The sequence below is a fragment of the Tympanuchus pallidicinctus genome, unplaced genomic scaffold (genome assembly GCF_026119805.1).
Source record: "Tympanuchus pallidicinctus isolate F22 unplaced genomic scaffold, pur_lepc_1.0 scaffold8, whole genome shotgun sequence".
Classification (NCBI taxonomy): domain Eukaryota; kingdom Metazoa; phylum Chordata; class Aves; order Galliformes; family Phasianidae; genus Tympanuchus; species Tympanuchus pallidicinctus.
Genome location: NW_026294802.1, coordinates 28,342,771 through 28,357,658, shown reverse-complemented (window position 1 = coordinate 28,357,658; position 14,888 = coordinate 28,342,771). Strand labels below are relative to the sequence as shown.

The following is a 14,888-nucleotide window of genomic DNA, read 5'->3' as shown; positions in this document are numbered from 1 at the left end:
TTTTCCCCCAATTGATACTAATGGGATTTTTTTTTGGTTGGTTGGTTTATTTTATTTTTATATACATATATCTTTATATTTAATTTTTAATTTTTATTTTGCCATTCATTTAAAACCAATTTAATTTATTTTTTATTTTTCCTTTTTCTTTGTTGCCTCTCTTTCGTCTTTCCCCCGTTTCTTTTCTTTTCCTTTCTCTCTTTTTTCTTTTCTTACTTCTCCTTTCTTTTTCTTTCCCTCTTTTCCCTTCTATCCCTCTTTTCTTTTTCTTCTTTCCTTTTTTTCCTCCTCTTTTCTTTCCATTTTTTCCTTTTTTCCCTCTCTTTATTTTTTCCTCTCTTTTTCTTTTATTTATTCCTTCCTTTTCCCCTATTTCTTTATTCCTTCTTTTCTTTTTTTTTCTTCCCTTTTCTCCTCTTTTTTCCCTTTCTTTTCCTTTTTCCTCGTTTCCCCTTTTTTCACTTTCCTCTTTTTTTTTTTTTTTTTTTTTACCCTTTTCTTCTCTTTCTGCTGTTCTTCTTTCTTCCCTCTTTTCCTTCCCCTTGTTTTCTCTTTTATCATATCTTCTTTTCCTCTTCTTCTTTTCTTGCCCTATTCACATACTATTCGATTCCTGCTCTTATTGCTTGTATTCCATTTTTTATTCACGTCTTCCTTTGCCGCCCCCTCACTCTCGACTGCACTTCTATTTCTTACCCGCTACCCGCTTATTTATTTATTTACCCGCCCGCCCCCCGGCCCCGAAGGAGGCGGGGAAGGGGGAGCGGCCGAGAGCGGAGCGGGCGAGGCGCGCCGAGCCGCGGCCGATGGCAGCGGCTGCCCGTCGGCGAAGGGCAGGCGGGCGATGGCGCGGGGCCGGGCGGCTTACGAGTACACGGAGGCGGAGGACAAGAGCATGCGGCTGGGCTTCCTGCTCATCGCCGCCGGGCTGCTCTCGCTGCTGGGGTTGGGCTGCTGCTGGCTGCGCCCGGCGCTGCAGGAGCGGGGCGGCGGCGGCGCCGCCAACTGCACGGTGCTGGCGGTGCGGCAGCTGGGCGAGCGCTTCGCCTGCACCTTCTCGTGCGGGGCCGCCTGCCGGGGCACCGCCCGCTACCCCTGCCTGCAGGTGCTGGTGCGCACCTCCCGCTCCTCCGCGCCCGCGCTGCTGCACGAGGACGAGCGGCAGCTCCGCACCAACCCCAAGGTGAGCGCGGGGCGGCCCCGCTCGGAGCCGCTTGGCGGGTGGGGACGGGGAGACTGCGGGCGCCGAAGTGGAAGTTTCCTCGGTGCCGCTCAACTTCTGCACCAGCCCTGGTGGAAAAGTTGCAGCCTCCGGCCAGCCGGGACAGCGTTGTTCCTTCTTTCGGGGCGGACGCTCGTTTTGCCTTTTAGTGCCGGGCGAGGAGGAGGTGCGGTTAAATGGTTTCCAGAAGACCCCGCGTTTCCCACTCCGCGTCCCAGATGAGCTCGCGATCGGGTCCGCGGAGCCCCGCCGGGCTGGGCTCAGCGCTGGCAGCCGGCGCGCGTCCCGAGGCTGCCGCAGCGGTGCGGCTCCGTCCGTCGGGCTGCGCGGCCGGGCTCCGGGCGTCGCTTTTTGGCCCTCGGTGGCTTTGCGGGCACGTAGCAGGCGTGGGTGAAAAGTCAGCGGAGCGGGAGGCGGGAGGGTAAACCTGACGGGGTTTGGGTTGAGTGGTTGGCACCGCTGGGCCGCGGTGAGGCTGCAGGGCTGGGGCGGTGTGGGAGCTCTGCAAACTTCTCCCTTCCCGAGGTGCTGTTGCCCGTTGACTCCACGATCCCGCCTTCTCCCGCCCTTCTGGAAGCCTGACTGGAACTCGGAACCCTGTTTGGCCTCTCCGGTTTGGGCTGAACCCGGCTGACCAGCCGAGACCGAGCAGGAAGGATGTAGTTTTGATGTGATTGCGTTCATTGGTTGAAACTGAGTTTAACTGAGTGGAAAAGAACGTAGAAAGAAACATTGTCCAACTGTTTTTCCTTACCTATGCAATGCCAATACAAAATGAGAATGAAAGTGCTTTAGGTCCCATTAGGAAAATGTATCCTCTTAAAGGAGATGGAGGATGTGTTCCGTGCTTTGGTTTCATTCTCCTGGATTCAAGCCTGTCTGGCAGAGTGCTTACAGGCTTCTTCTTATTTGTGTCCTAAACTATTGCCCTCTTTGAGAGCTTTCAGAATTTGGTGCTAAAACAGATTGGGCGTAACAACAGGCTGGGAATCTGCTACGTTTCCTGATTAGGGCCCAGTATGGATTTATGAGCAAGCACCTGTGGAGCCCTGTAGCCCTTCCTGCCTGCCCTCCTCCTGTAGCACACCCATACATGTTAATGGAATGAAGCACACAGCATGCTGATCAGCTCCCAGGTAGGAGGGGAAAAAAAGCACCAACAGTTCTCTTTTGGAGGGTCTCGGTGTTCTCCATTCCATTTGGCTGCTTCTCCTCATGGGGTGGCTCTGTTGTTGTTGTTAAAGCAGTAGTGTGACAAATGCATGTTTTTTGTTGTAACACACAACTGTACCAAGCTGGCCACTAGCTGCACCCCCCACAGAAACATCCCCCATCCTTCAGATGAAAAATACTTTCTGTAGTAGAGTGGGCTGGTGTGTAAATGCATCTGTCTGTCTTTGTGAGCCTCAGCTGCAAGAAAAGACTTTTTTTTTTTTTTCCTCCTGCTTCCTGGGATGATCGCATTGCTCTATGGCCCAGGATTCATTTTGGCTCTTAAAAGATTATGTAGCTGGGTCAGAGTTAATCCAGAAATGTATATATGAAGCACTGCACGCGATTACATTTTGCTTTGAGAGATTTGTGGATTTCCTTTTTTTTTTTTTTTTTTTTTGTCTCAGAGGAAGAAATCTCAGCAGAGAGGCGGTAGCCTTTCTTCAGCTGCTTAATAGCAATAATCATCTCTGAGATAAGGCTTTAGGGGGATTAATTGAGAAGTCAGTTTGTCGCTGACATCCTGGCCGTGGAGCGAGACGTCTTCCACGGAGCTCGTGGCAGCACACACAGCAGCGATGGGCTGGGCTGTGGGTTCAGCTAGGCAGTATGATGTAGGATCTGCTGTCCTGCTTTCGGACTTCTCCTTACAGTCAAGCACTGTTCTGGAAGATCATGCTGCTCGGTGCTGCTGAGAGGACGTGGGACAGGTCTAGAGCCCGGGGATGTGATTTTCAGCACTTATGCACCTCTGCTCCTTGCCAGCAAAGACGATCAGAGCAGCCCTTCCTTACTCTCAGGCTGTGAAGACAACCCAGAAATGTGAGGGATTGCTTGCACAAGTTTGGAGAAACTCATCAGGAATCAGAAACTGTTAGTGTAAGAGGTGTGTTGTACTTTTCCAGTGATACTTACCAAGAGCATATTTATACAAGCAAAGCTAAACGGGGACTAGTTATCATCTAACTTTTAAGACAGACAGGTGGAACTGGGAGGACATGATGTCTGCTTCATGCCAGCACAGCAGTTTGGTGATGGGGTTGGAATTCCTCTGGGGATGCTCCAATGAGCTTGAGTCATTGGCCCCCCAGCTGGCTCAAAGAGCTGGGGTAGATGAGTGGTCTGGTGCTGGCACAGCTCCCACTGGGGACACTGGGTGGGAGTAGGGACTTTGCCTGGCACGTGATCTCATCCACTTGCTGTTGTCCTCAACCTGAATCCATTTCACCACAAGCTTCCCAAACTGAGATGCCAGGCTGTCTGCCATCCTCAGCAAACAGGACATGCTGCAATTTGCCGTTTGCCAGGAAGACAGTCCTTGATGAGGCTCTTGGAGTCTGAGGCCAGAGGTTTGCTCCTTCTTTTGCTGTCAGTTTGTCTTTAACTTGCTTCTGCTTTGGGCCCTAGCATCTGTTTTGCTTGAGATTTTCTCAGCCTCTTCATGCAGGCAATGTCTTCTAGGATTGAGACAACTCTCCTCAGGGCTTACCAGGTCTGACTTCTTTTTATAAAAATGTTACTGATTTAGGCAAGAACTGATCTTTGAAAGTATGAAATGCAAGCTGGAAGCTAATCCAGGACTCATGCCTCTGCCTCTCTTCCATTAGGTGCTCCAGCAAAGCATTCAAAACAGCCAGGAGTCTTTTCAGGCATCTGCAGAGACGCTGGTGGGGGAGCATCACACTAGACACAAAGCTTACTAAAACAGTGGTGTGAAGTTGTATTAGCTGCTCTCTGACACTTTTACTGAATTGAATCCTGAGTCATCTATCCAAACAGCAGCTTTGACTGAAGAGTGAATATTATTAGCTTAGTACTGATTTTGAGCTGCGTAATTGAGACTGCATTTAAATTGCATAATAATGTTATTGTTGCTGTGATATAGTGTAGGAGGTGCACCATGTACTGATGGATCCTGTGAAAAGCTCTCCGCATCATTAGGTTTATTCTGAATGTCTAATCTTAAGTGCTGTTCTCCAACTTCTTTGTGACTGGCTTAAGAAAAAACATCAAAGTATTACAGGGTGGGACCCTTCCACTGAAAATGGATGTCACTTCTTGGGCTGCAATTAAGTGCAAGGCATCCTAGCCTGCTTTCAGACACTTGCCATTTAGTTATATTTTGATGGTAGGATTTCACAGTGTGTATTGTGGGGGAGGACTGCGGAATTAACCTTTCAGAAACTGCCTGTTGCCAAAGCTGGAGGTCATCCCAGGTTCACCTACCAGCTCATGGCAGTGGAAGTTGCCAGATTATTCTCCCCTTCTATCCTCATGCTGACAGTGCTTTGGAGGGCGATGCAGCTGATCAAGTAAAGTGCCCAACAAGTGTGCTTGGGAGGCTGAAAAAAGAAAGCTTCACCACCTACGTGGGTTGGAAGGAGCCAAAATGAACACTAGGTTAGTGAGAACTATTGATGGCGCACCGAGGAAGAAAACAAGCTCCAGTGTCTGTGCAGCAGGTGATAAATACAGTTTGGGGTTGGACCTAAGCTGTTGCCCACTGCTCAGGGCCTTTACTGGGTTGAGAAGATGTTTCAGGAGGACCCATAGGATTCACATGATGACAATTCTTCCTCAGGTAGGGGCCGGTCCTTTCTTTGAGATTGTTGTTTCTCAAGAGATTCAACCAATGAAGTCCCAGTGATTTATGACAAGTTTCCATCTGTTTCCTTTGTGTTTTTTTCCCCATGAAGATACAGAGAGAAGAGACGGAAACAGATCTGGTGTGTTTTCAGATCAAGATAAAAAAATGGGAACTACTGTAAAAAAAAACAAAACAAAATAAAACAAACAAACAAACAAACCAAAACAAACAAAAACACAAGCAACAGAAAAGTCCTCTGTGATGAGTCTGCCCTCGGAGACTGCAACAGTTAGCTGCTTGTCCATTCTGATAGACTTCTCTTGGAGATCTCTGCAGTTGTTCTTAAGTATGAAATTCAGGATGGGGATAAAGAATATTTCACCAGGTTGTGGAGCTTGTGACAGATTCACAAGTTATCGGGGGGACGTGGAAGGCCTTTGCAGGATCCAGAGAAAATTTTACCAGCAAAGGTGATCTTACTGCCCATGCCTTATGTTGCCTGGGGATAAGTTCAGCTGTGTTACTCTGGTTGTTTCAACATCTCCTGTAATGATCTCTTGTTTGGTAATGACAGGAGGAATTCTGCCTGGACACTGATATTTCAATACTGCCACTGTTGGATTCAGTTTGTATTTTCTTGTTGAATTCCCTGTGGCTGGAAGGGAAGAGTGGTGTGCCAAAGGCAAACAGTCCTGGGCAGTCTGCTCTAGGCAACCCTGCTTGAGCAGGGAGGTTGGATCAGATGGCCTCCAGAGGGCCCTGCCAACCTCAGCCATCCATCCTGTGATTTGGAAACAATGTATGAGTGTTGGGACTGACCCAGGGCTGAATCTCTGAAAGCCCAGTCTCAAGAGAGCTGTGACTGGGGAGAGACTGCCCTTGATCTCCTGGGGCTTTGAAGCAGATATCCAAAGCCGGGAGCCAGGATCTCGATGGCTGACTTCTCTGTGGTAGAAGCAGACACTAAACTGCCCTGCTTAGGTGAGCCTTTGAACTTTCAGTGCTGCTTTTTGCTCATGTTGTAGTAAGTAGCACTGAAAGTCTTTTGTGCCAAAGAATATCAGCTAGATACCAGATATCTCATCATCTGGAATTTGCTGGAATATTTGATTGTTTCCATGTTCATCACGACAACAAAACAAGCCAAATACCCGTAGGTGTTACATGGCAGGTTGGTTTGGTAACAGAACAAAACATGATACATTCAAGGAACATTTGGATTTTGTGTTGAGGGACATGGTTTAGTGAGTACACAGGTGGATGGTTGGACCGGATGATCTTGGAGGTCTTTTCTGACCTTGGTGATTCTGTGAGAAATCTTTGATATTGTTTCTGAATGTTTCTGAATTCTTTTTCAATACCTGCAGGGTGCAACTAGCAAGTCAAGTGAACTTCAGCTTACTTACTGGTTTTCTTTCTTGGGAGCTTGTACTATTTTTTTCTCTGCCCATTTCAATAGTGTTGGCATTAAGAGAAAAATGTGGAGAAAGTGATGCCTGGTGTTCTCAAGCACAGAAGTAACTCTGTTTTGCTGCGTGTGTTGACAGTGTTCCTACATCCCTCCCTGTGCCAGAGATGATCAGGAGAACTCTGAGAATGTCACGTACAAGCAGAAATACTGGAAAGAGAAAGTGGGTTCACAGCCATTTACATGCTATTTTAACCAGCACTTGAGGTAAGTAATGTACGTTTGCATAGGAGGAAGTGCTTATATATCTGTTTAGCAACTGTTCCCTTCGTTCTTTCTGCACAATATGTATGTACATACAAGTAGTGATGAGGCTTAATGCAAGGAGTTTTGTGCAAGACAGCTCTATTGGTGAAAAGCTACATGGAAATGGAAAAGCATTTTTACCACTTAAGATAAAAATACAAAGCTCTAAGGAAAGTTCCCTTTAAATCATGCAGTACTGTGGCAAAAAGCATCCTTTTTAGTGCCTTGACGGCAAATTGCTGGGTATTTAGTTCTTTACCTCAAGGAGAGAGAAACCCTCTTGTGTTCATGAGGGGCTGGAAGAAAAAGAGAGACCAGTGTTTGTAGTGGATTAATAGGTCAGATACATTCAACAAATATTCACGGAACTTTCAGTTTTCACACATGCTTGGAAAGTAGACAGCTGTAACTCAAAGTATCACCGCTTCTGTTTTATTCTTCCTTTTACTCCTGATGCTGGTGTTGTGCATGAACACAGGGTCACACATCTGGTCTCCTTCCTTCAGTTATCAGGAAAAGGGGGGAAGCACTCTTGCTCGCTTTGTTCTGGTGGTGATGTGAGGGCTGTGATGTGACAGTGCTGTGGGGGCTGGAACTGACTGTACCCACAGTGTGCAGCATACTTGGAGGAATCTGAGAGAACGTCAGTGAAGGGGATGACAGGTTCATATAGATGAGGAAGTGGAAAGAAAATACTTCAGGTCTCCAGGTCAGCCAAGGTTTTGTGGATTAGTTTCCAGTTGCAGAAGGATCTGGCATGGAGAACTGAAGCAAGCTGGCAGACGCTGAGGGGCCTGACTCCTCTGGGCAGTCTGCTGGACACCTCAGGCCTTCAGGTTCCTCCTGCTCTGGCTATGGCTGTTGTCCCCTCCATGCTGAGACTGCAGGCCTAGTTGGCGTGCCCAGGAGAACAGTCTGTTGTCTCCAGACAGCTTTTTGCTTGGGGGAACCATCTGTGCCTCGTAGCAAAATCTGGTTGTTTCTTATGGTAGGGGCTAAACGCTGTCCAGAGCTTGCAGGTTGGGGTGTGTGCTAAGGACTAGTGACTCAGGACCCCCTGTGCAGTGGTATCACACCTGGTCTGGCCCTTGCTTGGGGCAGCTTTGGTCCACAGGATGTGCCAAAAAGCTGCTCGGCCCTGCTGACCAGGAGCTGAGCAGTGGCTTTGGCTTCACCAGGCAGGGGATGCTCAGATCCTCTGCAGGCGACATCGTGAATGGCATTCATCTGAGACAGCGGGTGAGATGCTTTGAAAGTTAGCTGTTAGTGACAGAGGAGAGAAATAGGATCTTTAAGTCTCACTCAAAATAAATGCCTGACATATGCTGGGTGTTTGTCTCTCTGCTGTAGGGAGCTCAGGGCGATATGCCCAGCTGCAGACACCCAGGTGGTGTCCTGGGCTGGGTGAGCTGATTCTTATGTCACATCTGCAGGCGAGGCTGAGGCAAAGTTATCAGAGGCTGTGTGCTGCTTAAGCTCTGCCATTTGTTCTGTGCAGCACTTGGGCAAGGTTTTTTTCCTTATATTTGCTGAGTCCTGTATCGTTAAATGTTATTGCCAAATGTTATGGCAGCCTTGAAGTGCCACTTTTTTTTTGATTGTACAGCAATTTATATGCAGCAGAAGAAAGGCTCGCAGCCAGAGATACTTGAAGATAGTCTAGGCTGAAATGTATACACCATCTATTTTCTTCTGGAGATAGGAATGAGCTTTGAAAATTGCATTTTGCTGACTCTAAGGGCGCTTGCCTAGGTATACTTTTGGAGCTATGATAATTAAAGAGCTTGCCAAGCAGGAAAAATCATACAAACAGAGGTAAAAATATGTTCACTTCAGGAAAGAAATGTGCAGATCTTTTGTCAGCATTTTTTGAACTGTGTGCTGCAGCAAACTGCTCCTTGTCATCTGCCTAAGACGTGTAGAATATAGTGGTAGGACCCTTAGATAGAGTAGTATTTGTAATATCAGTGGCTTTTTGAAAGGGTAGAATAAAATTCTAGAGAAATGAATTGGCATCATCTCCTCTTCATAAAATTTAATTTGGTAATGCTGTCAGAATTGTTACTGCTTGTGGAGTTCACTGTTGGGCATCTCCTGTAGGCTGGCGGGGCACGCTTCAATCAGTTTGAGAAGAAAGACGTGTGGACACGGTGCTAAGGGACGTGGTGTGGTGGTGGGACTTGATAGGTTATATCCATGGTGGGACTCTATGATCTTGATGGTCTTTTCCAACCTAGACGATTCTGTGACTAATTTCTCCAAGTTATAGATCTTATCGATACCAATCACAATGACAAAAAGTAATAAACAAAGATCTCCATCAGCTCAGAGCCCTCGATCTCATGCCATGCAGAGATAGACAAAGGAACATATGTCAGTTTAAATGATATTATTGATCTTCAGCTCTAGGCTCATCCATTATAGCAAGAACATACTGTGATTGCTTTTCTGCAGAGTAGTTTATAGCTCTCAGTGTTGCTTGGTGCTGCACACAAATTCACATCAAATTTGAAGAGCAAATGGTAGTGACTGGTGAGTAGTGACCATCTGTATGGTGGTGAGCGTACACCGTAGGCTGTTTACCTGGGAATAATTCTCTGCAGAAGCCACGGGTGCTGTAACCACAGGGCTGCTCATCCATATAGGGTGGAATACAAATCTTGTTCTGCTTTGGTACAAACATAGTTCTCTTAATTAATTCCCTGCAGTTAGAAGACAGTGTTGCTATTTCCTATCCTTTCTTCTACTGTGTCATTCGTGGAGCTGTGCTCAGGCCAGGAGGCCAGGAAGGCTCTGCCCCTGCCTGTGGCATGCCAAGGCCTTGCAGCAATGTAAAAAGCACTAACGAGTGCTTGTTGTAATGAAGCTGAAGGCATTGAACCTTTGTGGTGCAATGTGAGTGCGTGCAGATTGCATATATTTAAAGATGTAGGCAGACATCTTTGAATACAAAAAATGTACGTAAAGTTTCCTTATCCCACACCCCCACTTCTGTGGCTTCTGCTGTGTCACAGAGATTCCACAGTGTAGTAAATAAATGATAACGGAGGCATTTACATGCCTGTAGATTTTTGGTCCTGCATGACTTTCTGGTAACCTCTGCAAGCAGTTCTCTGCATGATGTGTGGTAATTGCTCCATGGGGTGTGGTGGAGATCTGCTTCACTCAGTGCCCGTTCATCCAGGCAGCCCTGCTCAGGGGCAGAGAGGCTATGACCCTGAGCAAGACGTCCTCCTAAAAATTAATGCTGTTTTGCCTTTTTACAACGAATACAGATTTCTGCCTTCCTTGTCTGGGCAGTAAAAGGGGAAGTAATGCTTTCAGAGTTAAAGTTGAGATGTTTGTAGGTTTTCTTGGTTGTGTTGGTGGTGCTGTGCAGTGTTAGCCACTGTAGGAGCAGTACCACATCTTTGCAGTGTGCATTGTCTGCAGAGATGCTGTGAGCAGTTAACAGGGAATTGTTTCTTACTTTCTATAAAGTATGACCCAAGGACTGCTGCTGCAACTACTGATGATAGTAATATACAAGTAAAACCAGCAATAATACTGAAACTCCACTAATTTCACACCTATTTTCCAAAAGGAAAGAGCTGCATCCTCACCTGCAAATGAGGGTTGGAATCCATCACTGCAGTCACATCAGATATTTTCCTGAATCTCCTCAGATATAATTAAAAGGATATCTTGCTCTCCCCAGCCACATTTTCTTTCTTTAATTTAATCCAATTTTCTAGTTTATTGGTGTGCCTTTTGTTTTTGAACTCTTTGTTTAGTATACACTTTTTTAAAAAAGCACAAACTTAAAATTCAGTGACTCTTGCAAGTTTAGAGCGGAGACAACTCAGTGCTGTTTATTTATGGTCAATTAACACTCTGTTAATCACAGGTGATGAATACACGCATACAATGAACAGAAGGTAAGCAGTACTGTGCCTCCCAGGAAACAATTTTTGTTTGGGTACTGCCATTAGGGTGGCATAGATGGTGAGTCTGTGCACGCTGTGTTATTTTATTCAAATTGCAGTCTCCACATGTGCCTGATGATGTGTTTGGAGGATTTCAGCTGAGCAGACTTCACATCTCTGCTGTTGAATGCACCTGGATTTCTTTTGATCAATTTTTATGTAGCTGAGCGCCAGCTTTTATGTAGCCAAGCTGCTCATGATCACTGTTGGTAGCACAGAGATGCTGGTGTCTGCCAATGTGCAGGCATCTTTAGTTTCTTGGTGCAGCAGGAGGGGGTTCTCTCTGTTTCCCCTGGAAGGAGGTGGTTCCTCAGGGTTGCATTCTGGGTGGGATGGAGTTATTGTGGGAGAGGTGCTGCAGCCACTGCACCAGTGGCTGTTCCTGCCCGTGGCCGTGCTTAGTTCTTGGGGGCAGGAGAGAGAGCTCACTGCTGGTCTGACAAAGCTAGGACCAACGGTGTGTATTTTCCTAACTGGAAAAAGTTTGCTTGCTTCCTTTGCAGATGGTGTTCCAGCAGTCTGCCTGTATCTGGCTGGAGCTGGGAAAGCAGCCAGAAAGCGCAAATGCTATGAGACTGACTTAATGACTCTGTTAAGCTGCAGGGAAAGCAGGCAGAGCTAGGGCTGAGAACCTGCCTGCACGGGCCCACACCGTCTACCAGGCTCGTGGGAAGCAGGTGGGCACTGAGCTGTCAGACACTTGGCCTGGCTCAATTCCCACTGAATTCTCTGGAACACCTCCTCCTTGCTCCCCTCCTCTCTGCTCCCTCTGGGGACAGATATGTCAACCACGCGGCTGTCCTAGCTACCACTGCACAGCTTTGTGGGACAGGTCTTGGCTGGTCCCCATAGGACCTCTTGGGATGTGCTCAGGCCTTTCGCCGCTTCACCTGGAGCACAGCCAGGGCTCACAGCTGGGAGAGGAGCTGTAATCGCACCTGGAATTCCTCATGCAGTGTCCGAGGCCGTTTCAGTTAGAAATATGCACATAAGATGACTTTATTGCTTCCGCACCATTCCATTGGCGCCGGGTGGGTTCACGCTCCTTCCCTTTGCAGGCCAGACGACGTCATGCTGAAGCGCACCCACGACGAGACCGTCCTCTTGCACTGCTTCCTCTGGCCGCTGGTCACCTTCCTGGTGGGCGTCCTCATCGTGGCGCTGACCGCCTGCGCCCGCAGCCTGGCTGCCAGGGCAGAGGCCATCCAGAGGAAGAAGCACTTGTAGCGGGGCTGCGGGGATGGAGGCCGCCAGGGAACCTCGTTCACGTGGGAAGGCTCAGAGCACTGTGAAGCTTGGCACCGCGCGTCCCGGCTGGTGGCAGAGCTGCTCCTGCCAGAGTGTTAATCTTGGGAGCCCGGTACCAGCTAGCTGCTTCCTCTGCTGTGGCAGTAAATAATTACCTGCTACCAAATCTCCACACTGCACCAACACACTGTGCTCTGTCTGCCCTCACCGGCAGCTGCCCGGCTCATAGCGGTGTTGAGAGACAGTTTCTGAAAACACTGACACGGCTCATTTATTCTCTGCAAAGTGATCTTTGCTATTGTTTAATATGGAATATTTAAAATAATTTCCTTTATGATATAGACTGTATTTCCAAAGTAATAAAGTTTGGCTGTTTTGTTTTTACATCTTTGTTTTCTCTTTAAAAACAAACAAAAATGGTTATGACAAAGATACCGCTCTGCTTACTGTTTGTCACTGAGTAGAAAACCTTCGCTTTAAAACTCATACTTTCCCTTCTATCCAGATGAAATCCATCATCACCACCTGCTCAGAGCAAGGAAATGTAAAAACCTCCCAGAAATATTTATCTGAAAAACAATTACTGGAAGAGGCAATGAATCAGGCTGGAAAAGGTACTGGATCTGACCTAATTGCTTCAGCTGTATTCAGTCCCTACAGCTTTTCTTGTCCCCTCTCTGTCATGCCAGGATGCTCCCAGGCTCTTAGGAACTGCAGTGGTGTTTGGTGTGGTTGTACCTAACTGTTCTAAGAGCTTCTCCAACCAGCATGCTGCAAGGGACTGCTGGAGCATCACCTGGGCCCTGCCTGCTGTGGGATGCCTGCTGCTTGGAAAGGACTGTCCCACCTTGCAGAAAGGAGCATGAAATGCACTGCCAGGATGAGCAGAGCTGCTGAGCTCCCTCAGCGCGCTCTCACATTCTCTGTGATCGTGAAACATCACCCACATGCATGTGGTTTCAGGTTTGGTTGCCTATTTTTTTTCCCAAATTCAATAGTTGGTAACTTCTCACAGGTACAGGGAAAGGCTGTGGTTTTCTACCTGACTATATTTCCCTGTTTTCCCAAAGGAGGAGGTGTGTGGTGACACAGATTGTCTCAGACTGCCAAGCCAGTAGCAGGGAGCTCACAAATCCAGATTAACAAAATCCTCTCTGTCTGTGCTCCAGAAGCTTTTGTGCCTGGTTTGCGTGGCCAGTTCTCTGTGTAGAGAGCAAGAAATGAATTGAGCTCATGAATCTCACTCCATCAGATGTCATGTCCCCAAATGGGATGGAAGTGTGGCGGGGCTTCTGGAAGTAAGTAATGTTTACAGGGATGACACTGCAGAGAGTTTAACAATCTCCACAAGTTAAACATCACAACTGACACACCTCTGCTGTGCCGGGATGTGATGTTGAGGAAGAACTGCTGAAATTCACTCTTCTGCTGCAGCAGACTGTGCTTTGTTGGTTCAGACAAGTCCTCCTAATCCCTGTGCTTGGTGGAAGCCGGGGATTTCCTTCCAGAGGATTATTCGCTGATTCCCCTTTGTGTGTTTTCAGCTTTTATGGTGTATTCTCTGAAGTGTCTGCTCAGCCACACATCTGCTCTCCTCAGAGCCATCCACAGAGCTGATTTCTGCATGTATTCAATATTTATGCGTTCTTGCTTTGAGGAGTTTAGTTCCATCATGCTCTCTGTCTCTCAGCATTAGCAAGCCTTGCTTTCCCTTCCACTCAGAGCAATTAAACCGGTTTGTTGGCACAGCATCTTTCTCTGATCACTTCTTAGGAGCCAGAGTCCCTGCAGTGCTGTCGGTCTGTCTGTCTGCTGAGTGCTTTGTCCCATTGGGACTGCACAGCTCTGTCGGCACCCCGGGCCCTGGCACCAGCGCAGCCAGCCCTCGTGGGTTGTCTCTCTGAGTGCTGGTGCGAGAGGTGAAGGGGAAAATTGGCCAGTCCTTAAAACCTTTTACAGGTAAGATGCTATCCAAGGAGGGAGGAATACTGAGGATATGTGTAATGCCTGTTGCTTGGAGTCTTACTGGAAGCTGCTCAGCAGTGCAAATGCAGGAGCTGGCCAGTGACCCAGTGTACCTGCTGACTGTAGACAAAATGGCCAGAACTACTTTTAAGACTGAAGTGACCACATGGAAGAGGATAGTGGCAGAACAAGGGGAAATAGCTTTATACAAAGAGAGGAGAGATTTAGGTTAGATGTTAAGAGGAAATTCTTCACTCAGAGAGTGATGAGGCACTGGCACAGGCTGCCCGGAGAAGCTGTGGTGCCCCATCCCTGGTGGCATTCAAGGCCAGGTTAAGTGAGATCCTGGGCAGCCTGAGCTGGTGTGTGGCAACCAACCCACAGCAGGGGGATTGGAACTGGGTGATCTTTAAAGTCCCCTCCAACCTAAGCCGTTTGATGATTTTGTGATTCCACAAATGTGAAATTTTGCTGCAATATACGTTGGCAAAGCAGTAAATTGCACACAACTCTCACATCTACAGTGCACAATTTCCAAACAGTATGTAGTGCATACAGCAATCCATTTGCAATAACTTTCCCAGAAATGCTATGAGAGTTGCTTGAATCACCTTTATATTGCTTAAAAAAAAAAAAAAAAGTAATCTGCCTGTAATTTAATTTAATGAGCTCATGCCACGTCAAGCATAAATTCACACAGCAGACTTTTTGGCTATATTTGCATGCCAACCACCATTCACCAGAAGTAGTAGGAAAAAACAAATATTAAGCTTTTTGTACAACTGCTTGTTCAGCTGACAGCAGCAGCTGGATTCCGGGCTAAACACACCCAGCACCCCAGGAGCCTAGCATCCAGGTGGCTTGAAAGGAGCCTCATCAGAGATAGCTCAAGAAAAGATGCAAGCAGGCAGCATATTGTTCCAAACCCCTCTGGAGTGCCATTTTTAGACAATTCCCACTCCTTCAGCTCATGAT

General features: G+C 47.4%; 1 protein-coding gene across 1 annotated transcript; it reads left to right on the top strand.

Moving 5' to 3' along the window:
* The first annotated feature begins 772 nt into the window (after positions 1-772).
* On the top strand, positions 773-12,332 carry KCNMB4 (potassium calcium-activated channel subfamily M regulatory beta subunit 4). The gene is made up of 3 exons (XM_052668929.1): positions 773-1,183; positions 6,569-6,696; positions 11,759-12,332. Exons 1-3 carry the CDS (start codon positions 845-847, stop codon positions 11,925-11,927), a joined length of 636 nt encoding a protein of 211 aa, XP_052524889.1. The 5' UTR covers positions 773-844; the 3' UTR covers positions 11,928-12,332.
* Positions 12,333-14,888: the final 2,556 nt, after the last annotated feature.